At 36.7% G+C, this 22,138-nt stretch overlaps 1 protein-coding gene across 1 annotated transcript in view; it reads left to right on the plus strand.

Moving 5' to 3' along the window:
- Positions 1 to 22,138, plus strand: part of LOC107666539 (DNA primase large subunit-like) — a 74,853-nt gene that overhangs the window by 24,080 nt on the left and 28,635 nt on the right. The window contains exons 8-10 of the mRNA XM_016457928.1: positions 14,515 to 14,582; positions 16,674 to 16,746; positions 17,539 to 17,724. Of these exons, the coding sequence (XP_016313414.1) occupies positions 14,515 to 14,582; positions 16,674 to 16,746; positions 17,539 to 17,724 (327 nt within the window). The remainder of the gene's footprint in view (positions 1 to 14,514; positions 14,583 to 16,673; positions 16,747 to 17,538; positions 17,725 to 22,138) is intronic.

The following is a 22,138-nucleotide window of genomic DNA, read 5'->3' on the forward strand; positions in this document are numbered from 1 at the left end:
AAAAGGTAATATTACCAACATGTACTTACTATTTTGGGTTGGATTTAGTGTTAATTGCTTGTAATTATGCAATTTTGTAATTTATGTAATGTAATTATTTCATTTACTGTTGCCTACTGCAGTAAATAAATGTAACGTATAACAAGGACACATTAATATAAAGTGTTACTGAAAAAAGATATACTTTGAAGTAGGGCTAGACCAGAATATTCGATTATTCAAATATTCGTTCGGTGGGTTGGCATTCGATTTTCAATTTTGAGCTTCGAATATTCTCTTTTTTTTTTTCCGAACACCTGGCATCTGCTGTGAAACGGTTCTCATTCGCCCTTGAATATGAATCGCCCATGAGTGAACATGAACGTCATGATTCAGTTCATCTGGAAGAGAAGACAAAAATGCCGAAGACCTCAGCTGTGTGGGAGCACTTTAAATTGAGTGAGGACAAGACAAAGGCAGTGTGCCAGATATGCGATTTGAAACTGGCCTACCACAACAGCACATCAAGTTTGAAAAATCACTTGAGTTCTGTAAGTAAGTACGCCTATAGTATATTGTTGGTGTAAAAACAAAAACTGCTTTTATCCGGCATGTTAATCAGTAATTTTACACATGATAAAAACGTGCACCTAATTTGCTTGGAAAATACTTGCGAATACGGCAGTCATAAAAAAAACGTACAGTAGCCCAGCCTAATAATAATTTGTCTAAATTAAAAGTATTGCTCTTAACAGACCTGTGTGTTTTGTATCACTAGTGCAGTGTCCGTTCTAGCACCATATAAGCCCTGCCCGCGTGACGCGCGCTGCTTCTGGCTTGCGCTGTTCTGTAGTTTATTAAAAGTTTATTCATTCTGAACGTGTCGCGTGTCCATATTGCACCAAAATGTGTAAATGCGACACTGCACTCCCTTGGGTCCGTAGCAACACCCGCCACGCGTGAAGTCGATTGGATGAACGGTTCTCGACATAATAAAAATGCAAACAGACAGACACACAGAGATTCCTGCCTTTATTACACCGTGTCTACACCGGACGCGACAGTTGTCGTGTCGCGCTGCAACAGCTAAAGTTTGTCTACACTGGACGCGACAAAGTGACCGTTGAAAATCATTTGAAATTTGTGTCAGTATGTCATAAATAGAACGCCGCAGCAGTTTACTGTCGGGAATTTGTCAGCCGCGCAGTGACGCATCCAGTGTAGACAGCATAATAGGTTCTATTGTATTTTGTCGTGCCGCGCCGCTCGCGTCCGGTGTAGACCAGCCATACTTTCAAGTTGATATAAGTAATATTTTCCAGATACATAACCATTTATTTTAGCTTTAGTGTAGTGGCGATGTATGTTTATATAAATCAGTTTAATTTTACAAATAACCTGTTGTTTTTATATCATACTTATGCCACCCATACAGTATATGACAGTTATTGGATTGCTGTTTGTTTCACACTACACAACTCTCTGTTGTCGCCAATGTCAGTTCCAGTCAAAACACATTTCACACTACAGGACTTGGGTCGCAGATAGATTAACCTGCTAAATATCTGTCAGTCAGCTGCGCTTCTCTCAGATTGCGTCTTTGAAAATTCACACAAAGCAATTGTCACTCACGTGAGCAAGCACTGATTTGCCTTCGATTTTGAGCCTTTGTTAGTGATCTCCATTAACTGTTGGCGAGTGGTAAAGTAGGGCTTAAATGGGTGACATTACTTTTGTTACGTTTTTACACAGTCTAAACAAGTCTTTATACATCAAATGCATATAGCTAAGCTGTTTTTATATTTTAGAATGTATTTTAGAGATCTTGACTTTAAAAAGTTTGAAAACCCCTGCTTTCATTTTGTCTTCCCAAGGCTGGCTGAAAGTCTTAGGTGATGGCAGCTGTGCATCGTGGCAGCAGTCATACACCATTTCATAGGTTTCATCATGCTTTCATAAAAGAAAAATGACCTCTGATCCAGTGTCCAGATGGCAGTACTGGTCTCCTCACAAAATGTGAAAGTTGAAAACCTTGAAGTGTCACCCAAGTATCTTTTGTGTTGAAATACTTTGGATCCTTTTTGGAAAGTCAGTCAGTGATCTATGCGGACCAAAGGATAGTAAATGATCCTGCACCATGCATCAATTCACAGCAGTCAGCCAGCTGTACGGTCTGCCAAATTTTACCGCCAACTCTGCAACTCTGCCGCTGTCCCTGAGCTCCGGTGAATTTGTATCGAATGACATTTTGCTGTAATGCTAACAAGAGAAGCCGGTGTTTTCAATCAATCAGCTTGTGAAAGGCTCTTGAAGTCAGCACAGGTATTCTGTGGGAAGTGCCTGAGATTATTGTGCTTACACAGCAAGTGTGATGCTGGTCACCAAGGTTGCCGCTGAATTATATCTGCGTCTGTCTCAAGGACCCTGCAAAGCTTATTAAGATATAAAGGTTGTCATTTTTGGAACTTGCCTTTGGGGTTAAAAGTTTTGTTGCTCATTTAAGAGAACTCATTTAATGAATTCAATGTAAAGTAATACTTTAAATAAAGAGTCCAGCTTTGCAGCCGTTGTAGGTTTCCCGTGTTTTTGTGGCTTTATTTCCTCAGGCTTTTTTTTTGACAGGATGGAAAAGCAGAGGGCAACACTCTCAGCTCACCTGTCACTCCTTAAAGCAAAATGTTCCTATCCAAATGCTGTTAGCACTTGACAGGTATGAGTGAGCTCTCCAGACCACGCATTAAGCTGTATTTCATATCAGTGTGAAGTCTGTTAGTTCCAGGCCTTCTTACTTTTATTTCTAAACATTTCTAAGTTAATATTTTGAGGGCTGAAGCAAGCTTTTGGCTTGCTGTTGCAACGTTGGTCCATCTAACGTAATGCTGGAAAAACATGTTTGGTTATAAATTTGTAATTTATTTGCTAAAGAAAAAACTCTAATGATCACAATGTTTTTTTTTTTTTTTTAAATCATATTCCGAAGCTCTGCCATTAATGCAAATGCTATGCAATTTTTCCTTTGAAAAAAAAAAAGGTTTTGTACTTGCAGCAGAGATTTCACTTTTAAAACATGTTTTGTGCCAATTCTGTTTTCATTTCCAAAACATTTTGGAGTTGAATGTTACACAGTAAGTATTCTACAAGAATACTCATTTACACTTTATTGTTACAGTGTAATTGTACATTTAACTACTGAGTAATATTAATTAACTACATATACTTACTATATGATCAGAGCTAGGATGAGGGTTTGGTTTAGGGTTAGTTGCATGAAATTAGGCATAATTTATTGGTATTAATGTAGTTGTCACATGTGTATCAAGGACACTGTAAAATAAAGTGTTACTGAATACTATTTGGTAACACACACTTGTACATTTCACCTTAACTGGGAAAAAAAAGTTTAATTTTTTTAATTACTAAATAATTTCAACTTACAAATACCTCCATTATTATGCTACACACAGGGCTAAAAAGCACAAATTTTAATGTATAGTTTTTTTGTTTTTTTTTTAACCACCGAGAACCAATACACTCCTAGTATGTAGTGATGTATAAAGCAGTTCAATAGTCACTTTAAACCAAGCAGCTTTGTTGGTCAACAAGGCAAATCCACATTAGCAATTTAACCCATTGCTAAAGCTCTGTGGGGATATTTTTTCGAGTAAAACGTCTGATTACATAGATTCCTATTGATATTGAAATTATCTGCCAATGAAAATTTCCTTAATACTGATGTGACCATACCTTAAGAGTGCAGGTACTAAGACAAATGCTGCATTTTAAAGTATTACACAGCCACAGTGTTATATTTTGATACAAGCAATAGATTTTGTGTCTGTGTGTGTTTGTATGACCTATTAAAATGTAATGGTGATGAATCTGTAAGTTGTCTGATAGGCCAAAGGGGAAGACAAACATTTAAGGTTTTTTTTTAATAAAATTTGTAGCAAAGGCAAATAAAAGCTAAACTTGTTTTCAGGCAAATAAAAGCCAAGCTTGTTGTAGGAATGCTTTCATTTTTAACTAAATGTACAGTGTATCAATGCATAATTTATTTTGTTTGTTTTTAAAAATTCTTCCTCTTATAAGCTGCACACTATCTGCCTCGTGTTAGACATGCATCCTGCATCTCTGTATCTTTGTTGGGCAGATTCCCCTCAGTGGTTCCAGTTAATCTTGTCGGTTTTGGTATTGCTGATTGCTTATCAAGATGCTGATGTCTCCACCAACAAAGGGGAGATGACTTTTGCAGCCTCGTTCCAGACTATGCTAATCCAACACTCAATATGGCCTATCTGGGGATTTATGAAGGCAACAGTGGGCTTTTTGATTTACGGCTTTACACAGATCCATCTTCAGGAACACGCGGAAAGGTCTGCTCAATATGTTATCATCGGATCCAAACAGTTAAAGCTCGGAGCGTGGTTGTTCAGGATTTAAGCAGCTTGCAGGTTGCTCAGAGTTGCTGGCCGTTCACATAAACGTTATTGTTGTTGCGGGCTTATGGGTTTTGAGAGGTTTGTCTTCTCCAAGGTCTTCTGTGCCACGTAAAGACATTTAGGACACGAAAATTAAGCCATTCTCTCATGTGCTGAACCATGTGATTCTTTCATAAGGTTCGCTCTGAGTTTCTGCTCTCAGTAATGTATTTTTGTAAGCTGCTTATGAAATTGTATGAAGTGGCAGTCATCCAAATGCTCCCCTTTAAACCCAAAGCAGAGTTTAATATGAGTACGAAGTATGTGTGTGTGTGTGTGTGTGTATATATAGTACTTTATATACTGTATATATGTACACACACACACAGTTTATAATACTATTCTAATACTAAATACTATTATTTATATAAAATATTATATATTGAATAATAATATTGGTTACACTTTATTTTAAGGTGTCCTTGTTACAGTGTAATTGTACATTTAAGTAATGAGGGTCACAGAGATTTGACGATACGAATATCGATACAGCTGGTCCTGTATCATATCGTGGCACGTGAGCAGCAGTGGACCACGCTTAATTTGAATACAAGAACAACGTTTAAAATTGAGTACATAAGTGTGAGGTTTCTAAAAAATAATGAATAGAGCATAATCAGGGCTGTACAGTGCGACATATATGTCATATGACATATATGCACGTGCTACGAAAAAACTGTTCGTGCGATGAATAAATTTACCACTGTAGCACACGTGCGATACAGTTTTGCATGTTCATAACATAGCCTCTTAATAGTGTGAAGTGATTTTGTTGTTGTGTATTTGGTGTAATGAAATGTGTTTATGCGGTTTAAAGTAAAAAAAACACATTATTTTCCACATACTGTACATTATTGTTTCTCCTCTATGCCCCGCCTTTTTGAAACGCGTCGATTTTTACAAAGCTCATCGGTCTGAATAAGCGAGGTGTGCTGTGATTGGCCAGCTATCCAGTGCGTTGTGATTGGCCGAATACCTCAAGCGTGAGACGGACCTTCTTTCTTTGCGTGAACATTTGGGCGGCGTTATGCAAATCTTCCCACATAGTGAGGTAGATATGTGGGGGCGTGTTAGAACGAGCCGTTTTAGGTAGGTGTGGCTGACTCTTAACTTTTATAAAGAATATCTCTTTGGATTTGAGACTTTAGTCTTTGCAACTTTACAGATCTTCCTTATGCACCAAGAGCTTGTAACACTCCAAAGAAAAGGAAAAATTGAAATCGCATCATATGACCCTTTTAAAGGAATAGTTCACCCAAAAATTAAATTTCTCTCATTATTTGCTCACTCACATTGTCCCAAACCTGTATTATTGCCTTTCTTGTGCTGAACACAAAATAAGATATTTTGAAGAATGTGGGTTACCAAACCGTCTTTTTTTTTTTTTAATTAGACCCTTTTCACATTTCCGGGTTTCTCAGCAGCAGAAGTCATCATAGATGGGTAAATCTATAGTGGTGAATGGGAGACTACCACAAATATATATATTTTTTGCATTCCCATTTGCTCAAATAGCAAAAGAAAAACTCAGCGATAATGTTTACATGACTTTAAAAAAAAAAAAAAGAAAAAAGAGAGTGAGAGACTGATAATGACAGTCAGAAGAGAGAACAATGCCAAATTTACCATCACTCCCATAGACGCAATATTAGAAACACCCTCGCATTAGCGTTAATTAGTTTTTTGTAATTTGATGCAGAGGTAATATAATACAAAACATAGTGTTATAAATGTACTTTTTTTTTTTAATGAAAATTTGAAAAACTTTGGAGGATTTATGATGCTGATGACCGTTGAAATGCGTCATCACAGTCTTGTGAAAAAGGTCCATAACAAAGATAAAATAATGACAAGGATTTTTATCTTCTCCCACTTTGGCCTAAATGTCTGCCATTCTTTTTTATTTTATTGAGGTAAAGAAAAATTTAGCTTGAACATAACAGATTGTTTTGTTTAAAAATATTTTTGTGATAGTTTTTTTTTTTTTTTTTGCTCTTTGGAATGGCAATGTTTGTTTAAGTGATGAACTCCATTACTTGTGTTTGTTTTCAGACATGATAAAAGACATTTTATACTTGTGCTACAACTTTTTGGCCTGTGCTACAAAAATTTCAACCTCTGTAGCACCAGTGCTATGTGCAAAATAAGCTTAGCGTACAGCCCTGATAATATATAGGCTACAACAATGTTTTATCTGGCCGCAGAGGAACACAACTGGGTTGCCTGATATAAAGAAACCTAATCCCCGAAACAGAGCTTCCCACTTGAGAAATTCGGAAATATCTGCTAAGTGTGCTACTTATCTTTGTCAACCTGGCAACCATGTGCACGCGCTCTCTCTCCACTGGATAAATGCGCTTGCTTTCTGAAAACACTGGTAAGCTTGCAGTTTAGCGATCTCCACTTTAATATTCAATTCTCAGAAAAGTGTAATTCATCAAGTGTTCATTTATGAGAGAGAGAGAAAGAGAGAGAGAGGGAGAGGCTGTGTATGTATGAATCACCACCATTTTGCCGTGTTTCTCTATTAACAGTGAAGCTGTGGTTTTAATTCCTTTAGAAACAATGATGTTACCAGCTCCTTGTTGAGAAAGATAATGTAGCTCTTGAGCGATTAAGCTATTTTATTGATAAAATATATATATTAGGGCTGTCAATCGATAACAATTTTTAATCTGATTAATCGCATCCCTTTTCTGTGATCGCGATTAATCGCACACTTCATGAAATTAAGCATAGACCATTTATCTTGTTTCAAATGTTTATTTTGTCATAATTTGCTATATCCAGCAAAGTAAACCAAAAGATTGAAGGGTGATTCTCAAAAATCTATATTTTCTGCAAGCTTTTTTCAAGATAAATTTAGATGTCTTTCCAAAAAAGGACACTTAGAATCTCCAAAAGAACACCAAAGAACCAAATGATATAAGGAGCCCATATAAGCACATATGAAAGAAAAAAAAAATCTGAATTTTATTGTATGTGTACAGTGCAACAGCAAAGAGCTTTTTTACATTTTAGAGAAGCCAAGTTGCGATACCGAACAGGACCACATGGTGATGCTAAAAAAACCTAAACCAACCGCCTGCTGACTGCTGACTGCATATATCTACTACAGTACATGGATCCATTCCGTATAACTAAACACAGCAACATAAACATGACAAATCAAAACATTTATCGTGAATGTGTGTGGAAACAACGTGAATGTACGGAAATGTCTGTGCCTGTGCATAAATACAATGTTGCGATCAGTGCGTCAAGAGCACTCATACAGCATTATTATAACGGACTCACGCGTGCTTACTGTACGACTCCTGTACGCCACCGCGATCGTCTTTACCTTGATTGCAGTCTTCATCCATCAAAACTTTACTAGCAAGACTGGTTATCCAGTCGAGAAAACGTAATTTGCGACTCATCTGGCCATACAGCGGTGGGATGTGTTGACAATCTGTTCAGTCTGTACTTCACACAGCGCAACGTGTGAGGGCTCGCGCTATTCAGAGACAATCACAGAATATGACGGAGCTCGTGTTTAAAAACGAAACACAAAACGCAGCGCGAGTCTCTGTTTTCTCTGCAATTCTTATGTAATCAGCCTGGTTTCCTTTATATTAGCGCTGTTTTGGATGGATTGTTTGAATGCATTCGCTTATATATGTGTGTATATGTATATGTATATATGTATATGTATGTGTGTGTGTATATTCTCATCAGTGATCTTAAGTCAACAAAACCTGCTCTGCTCAGTATATCAGTATGCGCTGTACACGCTGCTAATCTCGTTAGATTGGCCTCTTGTGCTCATAATGCAGTGTGGTGACTGTACCTTTCCTCTACTAAAGATCACCAGACTCCTTTCGCATAGAGATGGACTGAGCTGTTGGCGCTTTTGCTAACAAGCAAAATCTAGAGTGCCTGCCATTCCTCAGAGAGTCCAACAAGCCTCCGTAAGTCCTCAATGATGCCAATTAACCGCATCGTCTTCTCGCCATTTTGCATAGCCTCTAGCAGTGTGCGCAAGGGTTATCTAGGAGTTAAAGTCCCTGACAAGCATGCTTCTCAATTATTTCTTGTATGTTTCATCACAGTTGAATCACCATCTGGACCAGTGCGCTCATTAGCTTTTCCTGTCTGGACAATTTCACATGTTTTCAGTTGCCAGCTCTTGAGTCAGTATGACATGTTCAGAGGGGAAGATTGTTTCGGAAAAAAAAAAAGCTGTTTTTATTATTTCTATTGGTGAACAACAATTGATTTTGAGGTTTTGATACCAATGTTGATACAACCTATTTTATTAAAATACAGTAAAAATAGTATAGAACCGTTTTCTATTTAAAGGGATAGTTCACCCAAAAATTTAAATCCTGTCATTATTACTCACCCTCATGTTGTTCCAAACTCGTGAGATCTTCGTTCATCTTCGGAACACAAATTAAGATATTTTGAATGAAATAGAGCTTTCTGACCCTGCATAGACAGCAACGCAACTACCACATTCAAGGCCCAAAAATGTGCATCATGGTACTCTTGAGAATGCGTGTCGAAGACTGTCACTGAAGATAAGAGATTGTTGAATAAAGTTATTATTTTTGTTTTCTTTGTGCACAAAAAGTATTCTCATTGCTTCATAAAATTATGGTTGAACCACTGATGTCATATTGACTATTTTAATGGTGTCCAACTACCTTTCTGGGCCTTGAATATTTCAGTTGCATTGCTGTCCATGCAGGGTCAGAAAGCACTCGGATTTCATAATTTGTGTTCCGAAGATGAACGAAGGTCTTACAGGTTTGGAACGACATGAGAGTGAGTAATTAATGACAGAATTTTAATTTTTGGGTGAACTATCCCTTTAAAAGATATTTATGTAAACAAATCAAATGTAATTTATTCATGTGATGGCATAGCTGAATTTGGCAAAGCTGTTGCTCACAAAATTTTTCTTTTTATTGTCAGTATTGAAAACAGTTGTGCTGCTTAGTATTTTTTAATAATAATTTAAAATAAAACTAAAATGATTGTCATAGTGTTTAATGCATGGTTATTAGATTTGAAGCGTTTAATACAGATTCAGTGTGTTGTTTTTTTCCTGACTCTTGACATTCCTACCTTGAACGAATGTGTCTTTTCAGGTTTGTTCAAACCTTGACATTGGGTAAATGTACTGCAGTATGCATAATATAGATGTGTCTACAGAGTCATTTCTTTGCTCTTTTCTGCTTATCTCTGAAGTGACACCAGCTGAAGTAAATTCATTTTCATATCAAGCTTAAAGCTTCAAGTTGGCATGTTTGATCAGTTTCTTTTCTGTCTCAGCAGCCTGTCAGCCGGTGATGTTGTATCCAAACATAAATGGAAAGTTTGCAGATATGCTCTGTTTCTGTATGAAAAGACACACTGTACAGTATTTGCTCAGCTGGAGTGTAAGGATGTCCTTGCATTACTTATTTCGTCCTGATGGGGGAGTTGTCTTTCCAATTCTCCCTTATTTGTCTCAGCAAGCATATTTTATTGCGACATCTGTTCCCTAGTAATGTGTCTTAAGCAACCAACATGATAATCAGTTAAAAAGAAAGTCTCACCATACTCTCCACAAAGTGTTTAATTTGTACACACTGCGTTTCTGATTTGTTAGAGTCAAGTAACAGAAAACGAACAAATTAGGTTCTAGTTTTAAGGGGACTGACATGAATTTTATTCTTTGAGATGTCTCGATTTCCATGTAACTATAAGGATTCCCCTTCAAAAAATATAGAGATGCTGCAATTATCTCTTCATGGAGGAATTCCTGAGCATTTTTTCTTTTGTGAGTATAGCAACACTATAACTGATGATATTAGTGAATCTTACTGTTTCCTTTGGTACCAAGAATATTCATAAACCACATGTTGGTTTATGAATACACATGGCCTAATTGTGCATGTTATTTTGTGTGTACAAATATTTTACTTTTTTTTTTTTTTTTATAAAATAAAGCTAAATTGCATATTTTTAGTGCCTGTTTTGGTGAAGTCAATGTAAACTGACAAGACAAATAATTTGCCTCATTGACCTGTAGGGCTGAAACGGTTAGTCGACATTATCGACAATGTCAACAATAAAAAAAATTGTCGACAAATATTTTTGTTGTCGAGTAGTCGTTTGATCTCATATGACCTAATGTTAGAGCCTGCAGTAACGCGGTTTGACCAGTGTGGCGCTGTAACGCAAGACTGTAATTCAGCTCTCCTGATGCAATTCAAGAGAAGACAGCGCTTCAGTTCAGAGCAAACAGCCGAACCTGAGGCTGTTGAGCGGCGTTTGGATGAATATGTAAATATATACTGCGCGCTTTCCGCTCAATAACAAAATAAACACATCAAAAACTGACAGCGGTGAGAAAGCAGCAGTTGAAAAACGTTTAATTAAAGTGATAGTTTGGTTTGCAGAGGTCAAAGCTTGATCTAGCCCAGGACTTTTTTGATTATCATAACCCTATAAATCATAACCCTATATCATAAATCCTTTTAAGAGAGATTATGTTGTGAATAAAATAGTTTATCCAAAAATAAAAAGTCTTATCACTTAACCTTTATTTTGTTTCTTATCCATATGACTTCTTTTTAGCAGCATCATATGACCCCTTTAATATTTTAACTAATTGCAAAAGCTGAATAATCAAGAAATGTCTACGGATTAATCAGCGAAATAATCGACGATTAGTCGACTAATCGGTCTAATAATTGGTAGATTAATCGATTATCAAAATAATCGCTTGTTGCAGCCCTACTGACCTGCTGCCAGACGTTTCTGGTTCTTAATTTATTGTTTTGATCTCTATTACTAACTGTTTATGTGAATATTTACTTTAAATAGCATTTAATTGAGAACTACTTAAAAGCTATACTCCAGTGTTACTTTTTTAATAATTATGTGCTGTTGAAATTCAGTTTCATGATTTCAATAGCAATTATTATCAGCTACTGATTTTTGTTACAGTTGAAAAGACTGGTATTTCAGGGCTCACAAAATTTCAAAATCCCTGGTAGCCCTTCGGGCAGGCATTCTTCAGGTTTTGGTAGCCCAAAATGAATTTAACTAGCCCGAATAAAAAAAGACATCGGCTAAACTTTACTGTTGACAAATCAGCATGATCAGCAAAAACTAGTAGCATATAGTGATGTAAAGACTCACTAACCTTACGATGCAATAAAATTCACGATACAGATTACACGATACAATTTTCGTACAATTTATATATTTGTTTTTACAAAATGAGATTTAAGACAAATTATAAATGAAAAGGTGTCCTTTTATTATTTCTCAGACAAAATGCTGCATATTTCTTTGTGAAATTGAAATGTTAAATAATAAAACTAACTTGAAATTTAATTTTGTGTGTATGTGTTCATTCAGAAGTAAGGATACGCGAAAGAGGAATCAATTCTGTGTATGTGCATTGTTTGAAACGCGGCTCCCTGTGCGCGCTTTGAATGAGTGTGCGCAGAAACCAGCGTGCTAGCTCCGAATGCGTGCAAATGTTTTAAAATGCTTGAATGTTTAAGTCGGCAAGACTTAGAAACAAGTGCAAACGATCAACTACGATCCGTTTCACCCCTACAAGCGAGTGAACAACGCGAATCAAGTTAGGAATTTTACATCACTATTCAAGGTAGTCCGTCGGGAACCTCAATGCACTGCGGTGATACATTTTGGTAGCCCGACTGAAAAAAACAATAGCCCCGGGACGTCGGGCTAGCGATTTTGCGAGCCCTGTATTTGTATGTCATTATTGCAGATGCAGATATTTTTACAGGATGTACAATGTGGGATCCATGAACAATCTCTTCAAGTTTAATTCAGTTGCTATAGAGAAAAGTCTTTATGATGGTGATCATGTGGCAATGTCTTCCACAGTGCCATATGTTCGGGAGCACTGTGAAGAGAAGATGCATAGTTTAAATGAACTTTAAGGTACACTATTGGTTGCACTGCATATGTTATAGCAGCATGTAAAAGTTTTAATGTACTTGCCTGTCTTTACCCATGGGATAGCTTTGAGTTGCAGTAGTGAAGTGACGAGTGTGACCTTGTGAAAATCACATCAGGCTCCAATCTAGCGTCCTATCAGTGTCTCATGTACCTGACAGGCTCAACTGAAAGTGATTGTCATGCTCAGGAATGGACAAAAGTGACCTGGCTCAGGGCCACCGCCACCATGTTCCTCATCTCTCTGTTGGCTCTCCACAGCGCTGCACACTGACCCTCAGCAGGCCGGCCCTCTATGCCACTTTCCTGCTTCTGACTTCTATTTCCTGCCAATTATCTGGATCACCAACATGGCTGTTGTGGCGTAATGACTGTGCCTCGTTTTCTCTAACGTTAGTGAGCCGTCGTGGCTGATGTGTGTTGCTGTAATGGCTTCTCATGGCCATGGAGGACAGATAGGAGACATTACTGGGAGTGTCTCATTAAATGAGCATGAAATTGAAAGCTGCTTCCCATCTGACAAAGACTTTGTGCTGAGCTTTTATCTCCGATGACATGTAGTTGGGTTTCACTTGATAATACAAAAGGATAAAATGATTCCTCAAAGTCTCCTTTATGGAGTTTGTTTGTTCATTCTATCTGATTTTCAGAAGCGTCACAATTGCACAGGAAAAGACAAATACAAAGATAAACAAATACTTTTCCTGGCTTTTTCATATTATTCTCAATGCTGGAATTCTACAAAAATATCAAGTCACCCATTACGATATTAAGGTCTAGAAAGGATGATAGTGGAACATGGCCTGTCTTGGTTATGTCTTATAGTCTGTTAATTTCGACTATTCACTTTTTTTTTTTTTGGCTGAAGGGTATTTTCTGAGCAAGAAGTATTTAATATTATTATATTTTTGCTAGGGATTTTTATACAGCTTTAATTCTTTGAGAACTATAAATACACTTTTGTTGAGCAATAATGGTATATATGACCAAAGCATTATTGATAGTTTTTATTCTTTTTTTTTTTCAGTAATTTTCTACCCATTCTTACAGATTTTTTTTCAATTTTCACAAGGTATTCTTGCAATCTTGAAATACTCTCATCAATGATAGCCAATGAGAATTTTTCTTAGTGACTTATTAAATCTGCAGTTTTTTAAAATATATCTTAAGTTTGCAGTCTGGTCCCCCAACAGAGATAATCAGCCCAAAAATAAAATCATGTGGTTAAACAAGTAAATTCAAATAAAATAAAAATACAAAATTTTGCAATACTAGAATTTTTTTTTTTTGCAGTGCTAGAGATAATTACGATAGATAGATAGACAGACAGACAGACAGACAGACAGAAGGAAAATTAAAAATTGGTCAAGCAACCTCCATTGGCCCACTTGAGATGGATTGACCCACATGACTATTCTTGGTGACTAAGTCTTGGTGCTCTTATTTTTATTTGAGAAATGTTTATTACTTATTTTTTTGCACTGCTGAGCTTTTATCCTTTTTATTCCTCTAAATCCATGAATGTCGTCATTGATAATTGATACAATTGTTTTAATGAAATGTTGTTGAGGAGTTGGATGGTGGACGATCTAGTTTTAAAGGTTGTGTGTCAGTGGTCATTGGACTGGAAAGTTTGCTGCCTACGCTGCAGTTTGTCAGCATCTCGATAGCTTGATCATCCTCAGTCCGCGTCTCTTCATCATTGTCTCCGTTTTGCTTCAGTTAACAGATATCCTGCCACTTTAGCACCAGCATTGATTTATGATCTTGTGCTGAAGATATTTACTGAAAAAAACTGAGATGTGTTTTGACACTATTTCAACTACTAAACACTTTTTTTCTTTTGTGTTTATCATTTGGTTTGTAAGTAATGTTTCTATTATGTATCTTTTGGCCATCTAAAAGACTTTCAGCTCATTGGATACCTTTTATTACCCCAGGAAAATTATTCATTATTCTGTTTCGGATAAATTCACAATTCATGCTCTAGTTATTGACCTTTTGAATTTATCTTTACTGCACCGCTGTAAGAATTACTTGAACCTCTGACCCTTAACATATTTAAAAAAAAATTCCCTTCTAGATGACTGCACGATCCCTGCCAGCGGTACAGTCTGATGAACGACTCCAGCCTCTTTTGAGCCACCTCAGGTAATTGATGCCATTGGAAAATGTTCATCTCTTGTGACGTAAAACTATATTCTACATTCTTTATTATTGCATTGTGATTATTACAGCAGCTTTATGAAAGCCAGGTGTTTTATTCAGACATATCCACATGGGACTTTTCTTTTTTGTTTCTTAAAAAATAGTAGGAAAAACATTCATACAATAATCCTTAGTTGTTGTTTGCAATTTTCTTGGCCTACTGAGGACGAATCAAATGGTCCACTCGAGGCCAGCCAGTACCCAAAGTGTCTCCGACTGCTTTTCTTTATCTCTCACACTCTTTCATTCAGTCTCTTTCATTAATGCTCTTGGCACAGTCCCATTATGATGCGCCAAGGGTCCTCCACGTGTGAACCTGGTCTTGCGTTTTGGCTGCAGCCCAGCGGGGATACCAGTGTAGATTAAAGCTGGGCCTCTCAGCCATTGGCCACGCCGCATGCACGGACGGCCGTGTCCCTCCACTTGCTCGCATTGAAGGGGAACAATGGCAGCATTCCCAGCAGTCAATTCATTTGCTTTTTGATGGACTCTGAATGAGAGCATTTTAATTGGATGTGCCTTTAGAGGGGACAGTTGTGGCTGCCGAGGATTGGCTAGTAGACTCTTTTACTTTCTGTCAGCACTGGGCAAGCCAGATAAGAGGGTGTGAAGGGCCGGTGTGGAGTGGAACAGTGAGGGAGTGTAGAGGAATGGGAGAACAGGGCCTGGAAATGCTTAATTATTCATACCATCACACACGGCCTCAGCGGATCTGGCACTGTTTAGTGGAACCAGACCAAAAGGAATCTGCTTCTTTGCACCAGTCCCATTTTTGTATGAGCTTCTCATGAAAATGTTGTGTAGTATTTGCCGTCATCATGATCTCACCATTTCTGTTACTGGATGTCAGTGGATTCAGTAGAGCAGTCTGTGGCTTTGTGATATAACAGGGCTGCACAATTGATATTTACTTATTTCTATTTATGCTATGAGAATTAATGGGAGTAATAACTATAATAAAAATGACTATTTTTGTCCCCAATATTGTCAAAATAAATGCTAACGTTCAAAAATAAATACAGTCTAGCATTTTGCACATTGTGCAATTACGATTTTGACATTAGCCATCAAGGAGCTTCAAGTAATGTAGGAATTGGGAGTGTATCCCCCCCCCGTCACAATGATGGTACTCAAAAAAATGTTCAAAGGTTGGCAGGTCTGGCAAAGCCATTTCAGCTGCCATCACTCCAGTCTTCCAGTGTCACATGATTCTTCAGAAATCATTCTAATATGCTGATTTGGTGTTCAAGAAACATTTCTTATTATTACTTACTCTGTCTTATTGTTACTTACATTTTTTGATGAATAGAAATTTCAAAAGAACAGAATTTATTTGAACTATAAATACATATTTTGTAAAATTACAAGTCTTTTGTGTCATTCTTGATCAATGTAATTCATAGTTTCTGAATAAAAGTATACAAGTTCGAGTGGTAGTGTATGTTTCAGTAAAAAAAAAAAAGAAATCTTTCTACATTTGCAAAAATATCTTATGCAACATGCTTTATTCTTGCACACTCTGTGCTTTAGGCCATTTAATTTTTCTTATGGTTTTTTAAATCCAGGCAACATCATTCTAAATCAATATTTGTGTCTTGTTTCCTACATTTGGTCCAGAGTAGAGGGTGAATGTGTTAGGGATACAATGGTCTTTTGGACTTTTTCTGCCACTGTATATTATGAATGTGAGATCAGGGCATAACCATCCTTGAGGAAAATGTGCAACAAATTATATAAAATTTGCTTTAGTGGGCTAAAACTTTAGCTGAAAAAAAAAAAAAACCTACTTCAGTGTCTAAAATTGCATCTAAGTTTTTAAAGAATGTGGCATTGCTAAGAAGATATCAGGTCTGCATCTTGCAGAATCTGTATTGTTTCAAGGTATGCACTCCACTTGCAGTGTTTTGTTCCTCCACCAGAAAACAGGAATGCATTTGAATAACTTGCCTGTTAGTCAGTGTTCTACTCTGACCTTGTGATTTCTCTTCACTGTGATTGGCTCTCATCATTTGTTCCCTTATTCTTTTGTTATAGCCATGCCTATGTGGGTCAGGACTACAGCATTCAGAAGAACATCGGGAAAATTTCTCTTGAGCAGATTGATGCGGTAAGTAAAAACTAAAGTTATTGACAGTTGCATTCATTCTCTAAAATGCTATATATATATATATGCATAGGAGTATTTTTTAATTAAATTATTTAAAAAATAATTTGTGCTGCATAGTATTTATTGTGAATTTTACAAATTTATTGGGTCTCAGGAGAGTGTCCTTCACTACTTGCTTTATATTTGGCTCTTGAGACTTGTGCACATTTTTATATTTTCCTTTCCCTGAATTCTCAAGTTACTAGGACATTGAGCATGTCCTACTTTGGTGGTTGGAGTGGATGTGCACAGATGTTTCCCGGGAAGAAAGCTGTCTGTGGGAAGATCTGCTTCTTTGTGTGTGTGTGTGTGTGTGTGTGTGTGTGTGTGTGGGCTGCACGTGCGGTTCCAATTAAGTGGCTTATCAGCACATGCAAATTTTGTCCTTCACTTTTTGCTTTTATTTGAGCATTATTGGATACACAGAAATCTCTTGTAATTAAAGCCTTTGCATTAAAACAAAGTGCCTCTGTTTTGAATCCTCATATCAGTATTTCACCACATTGTAACCAGGTGCAATAAAACTATTCCATGTAAATGCGAGTTTTTTTCCTAATCACACATAATTGTACATTTAAAATCAAATATTTCTTGATTGGCTGTGATTGTCAGTTGTTTACAGTGGACCTTTGGTCTCTGTGTTTGTCGTCTTTTAAGGAACTGATACTGTAGCTGTCTGCACCTCAGAATTGGCAAATTTATAAATCAAACCATTTTTAATAACCACTCTTCTCTTTTCTTCGCTTCCACCAGCTCTCGGGCAAGTCCTTTCCTCTGTGTATGAGGCATCTCCACAAGGCACTGAGAGAGAACCACCACCTGCGGCACGGTGGGCGCATGCAGTATGGCCTCTTCCTCAAGGGCATTGGTCTTACTCTGGAACAGGCCCTGCAGTTCTGGAGGTCAGAGTTTGTCAAAGGGAAAGTCGATGCAGACAAGGTAACTCTTCATCTTCAGCTTGTACTCCCTCACATTGTCCTGGTTTTCCACAGGTTTTTGTCCCCAGATGGTTACTTTAGTATATTTTTGTGTTTGTAGCAATTCTTTGATGTTCTACTTTTTTGCTGATGTCATTCTCTTTCTTCATCCCTCAATAACTCTTAAGAGGGTCACCCAAATGAATGAGAGAAGATATTAGAAGGCCAAGTTATTCAGCTCTCTTATTTTGATGCTGGAGATAATTTGCTGTCCTTCCATCGTGTCCTTAATTACAATTCTAGAGGAACACATAAGATCTTATTTTTTGTGCATGGTACATTAAACAAGAAAATTACACTCCCAATCTCAGACCTATGTTTCCCTCCCTCCCTGCACTCCACAAATGAATGCTCATTCCCAGCTGATGCTCAATCAAGGAGAAACAAATGAATTTCAGATTCTTACCTGAGAATGGCCATCCTGACGGGCACGCTTTTGAAGTAATCGTCTGTCTCCCGAGAGCTCAGTACCAGCTCAGAAATCACTTATTACATGCTGAATTTCTCTCTGGCTGCTCCAGCTGTTCTGGAACTCCCAGTTTTATGTTTTCCTGTTTCTTTTGGGATTGTAGCTGCTTAGTTATTATTTTTAAGGGATGCACCTACATGAATTTTTTGGGCTGATAGCAACCAATAAAAACGTGTTAGTTGTGACCAATAACTGATTGTTAAACCACAAAACACTTGATACAAAATAGGTGTTAATTAAAAGTTTAGAATATGGACTTTGCATATTGGTGAACTGACCAACACAGACTAAATTAACTACATTTTCTTAGTTATTAGTAAATCATTTACGGGGTCTCCACTGGTCCTTGTTCTGCATGGATATATGGTATTAATTAGGGATGCACAATATTATCGGACCAATATCGGAATCGGCCAATAATGGCTTTAAATGTAAATATCGCCATCGGCCCAATATGAAAAATTATGCCTATATGTCTTGCCGATAAGAGAAATACATTAGCTCACATGTGCTCAGGGTGTGCTAGCGATTAGATCACGTCAACAGTGCGATTAGATCACGTCAGCATTGTGGCTCATTCTTAAAGCAAAGTTTTGCCTGAATGGTGATTAGATTCACTGTTTTGGATCACTGCATTTAAACTTAGAATGCATGTACAGAATGACGCCTTAGGTGTATGATAGAGTAAACAGTAATAGCACATGTAGCGGCAGCCTCCCCCAGGTCCTAATGCCCGCTCAGTAAGGAGTTTTAATTCCGTAGGGGGGCACTGTTGGCCTACTTCTAATAAATTGAAAGCAAAATACAGTAAACAAATAATATTTAGACTGTGTTTCTGATTAAATAAAGCAGTAATTGATGCCATAAAATCATGAGTGTTTTGATTTAAAGGTCAGAAGCTGTAGCTTACATGAAGAAATAAAATCACAAACATGACACTTAAATTAAATAATTATATATATGTACTGATTTATTCATTAATGTGTAATATGTTATATTTTTTAAACAAATTATGAGCTCCAAGAGATTTTTTTACAAGAATTTTTACAATTCTTTTGCTTTAGACCATTTACAAATGTTAAATCTTAAAATAAAATGTTAAAGTTTATTATTTGATTGATATATTGTTTATTTATAGTTATTTTCAAATCTTCAATGTACTGTCATTATAAAATAGCTTCATTATTGTTTATTTAATTCTAACAAATAAGTTCTTGTTAAAAACTAACCAAAATTAAAAATAATTATATGGAGTCAGCTATCGGCCAAAATGAGTTGAAAATTATCGGCATATCGGATATCGGCAAAAATCCAATATCGTGCATCCCTAGTATTAATTATATTTTTGCAGGTCTTAGAAAACAATTATAAAAAGTCTTACATTTGATTTTAAAAACACTGCAGATGATTTAAACTCTGATTTATCATATATTGTGAACATTTAATATTTTGGTGCTTTCTTATTTTACATATTGACTCTCATTTATTCTCATCCGTGAATAAGGAATATCTTTTGCGCTTATCGAGCTGATGTTATGCTAACCATCCAGAATTTGTGCCTAAACGTTTCCCTCTTTTTTTTTCTCCCTAAAGCATTACAGGATTTATTAGACTGTATTTGTGTCAGCAGCTCAGATATCGAATACGCAATAGATCTACTTTTGTGCACAAGTGTTTGACTGTCCAAGAAATTTAAAATGACGAAATTTAAAAAGCGTTCCTAAGTGTTGGCATATTTTCTGTGTCAATGGCAGAACTTCAAGGGAAATCTCCTGAAACTCTCTGAAGCTCTGCCTGTTTGGATGCTTTGGAAAGATGTGAAGTATTCATGACTGGTGCAGGATAGCATTTTGTTATAATGTAATTTATTCAAATCATACTATAAATCTTCTATACTATTAGCAGCTAATATTCAGTTAATTCTTGGATTGAGGCAACATGATTCAATTGTGAATGCAACACAGTGAATGCAAACAAATACCCTGAAATGTTTTTTGTCATGTGCTGATGAATGCATTATTCATGAGTAGATATACCGTGAGTGAAGGACAGCACAGCCTGTGCTAGCTGTACTAGAAATAACAATACGGTACTAACAATAACATGGGAGTTTTTGAGTGGTCTGCAATTGAGGTGAATATCAGCATCTGAAGTCATCTAAAATGAATAAGCTGCACAATGGAACTGTCGATTTTTGCATTCACATGGGCACAGAAGAATGGTGGGCAATATTCTGTGACATCATTGTAAAGCAAAACAAGTGAAAAATTTGGGTCATTTTCTACAGAATGGTGCTTTTTGTATTTTAGAGGAAATAAGATGTCAGTTTACTTTGAAAAAGCAATGAAAGAAGATCAAGAGGACAGACAAGATGGGGAAATGGGAAATGTATTACCAAGCACCTGCAAAGCAAAATGGAAAATAACCACAAATAGCTGGACTTTAATAGGTTCGACTGACATTCTTAAATGGTAAGTTTGTTCAACAAATGATGTTGACTTTTGGCATTTACAGAAAATTTTAATTTTTTTTAAGTGTTCATACCATCACCAAAGAAAAACTTTAGAAAATAGCTAGAATAAGTTTGATCTTAATAAACGTGCCAGTCCACTTTTTCAGCAGCCTTGTTTCTGGACATATTTTCCCATAGGGCTTCCAGGATGTTGCAGAACTGTTTTGGCACAAATTCCTTGTAGCAATTTTCTGATTGTTGTTTTTTTCCCTAATAGAATCATGGGTAATTGTAGTTTTCACCAGAAAGTCTGCTGTTAAACATGATTATTTTAAAAGTAAGTTGAAATAATGTAGACTGATTTCTTCAAAAAAAGCGTATGCCATTGATTACAACCTCAGAGATCACAACAGGTCTATCTTTAAGTTATTAAAAATCAATTCCCCTATGGAGGAAATTGTTTTTTTTAAATTCTGGAACCCTTCTATTGCATATATACAGTGTAAATTCATTAGACACGCTTTTGTTTTTTTTTACTGCCCTCTATACATCCTTCCTTCCAAAATGGCGGAAGACAGTAACTCGGGGGAGAAGAATCGTTGAATAAAGTTGTCATTTTTGTTTTCTTTGCGCACAAAAAGTATTCGCATAGCTTCGCAAAATTGAAGTTGAGCCACTGATGTCACATGGACTATTTTACTGATGTACTTGCTACGTTTCTGGAGCTGGGAACATTTCAGTTGTGTTGCTGTCTATGGGAGGGTCAGAGAGCTCTCAGATTCCATCAAAAATATCTTAATTTGTGTTCCGAAGATGAACGGAGGTCTTACGGGTTTGGAACGACATGAGGGTGAGTAATTAATGACAGAATTTTCATTTTGGGGTGAACTAACCCTTTAAAGCGGAGGAGATGATCAGTTCATGTGCGTTTCGCGCTGCCGCTTCTTTTGAATTGAGGCACTATAGTGATCTGTCCCTCTACATTAAACAGCACCAAAACAGCATTTATTGTTTGAATACTGTAATAAAATGGTAAGAATTTGAAATCTGTGACTTCAAAAGTAGGCCCGGTTCTACGGGGATGCTAGAGCATGCTAAGCACCCTTAAACTAGATCAGTAGCATCTCAGTTAAAACTGTAATAATGGCATTTCATTGCAGATTTGGCAAACAATCCAGTGCGTTATGATTTGCACTCTTGAGATCGGTTTCTATTTCAACATGTTTGTGCAGCGTTGAGCAATGTAACCAATCACAGACATATCTGTTGATTTCTTGAACATAGGCGTTTAAGTTAGAATCCACTCACTGCTCAAATCGCCTGAGTTTTTGTTCAGGAGTTGTGTTCAGCACGAATCATATCATTATGACAAAATGTAGATGCAATGTAAATAAGAGATTCATTGTGAAGCATTGAGTACTTCTTTGAATATAATGTAACTTTGTGAGATTGCGA

The sequence above is a fragment of the Sinocyclocheilus anshuiensis genome, unplaced genomic scaffold (genome assembly GCF_001515605.1).
Source record: "Sinocyclocheilus anshuiensis isolate Anshui unplaced genomic scaffold, SAMN03320099.WGS_v1.1 scaffold63, whole genome shotgun sequence".
Lineage (NCBI taxonomy): Eukaryota > Metazoa > Chordata > Actinopteri > Cypriniformes > Cyprinidae > Sinocyclocheilus > Sinocyclocheilus anshuiensis.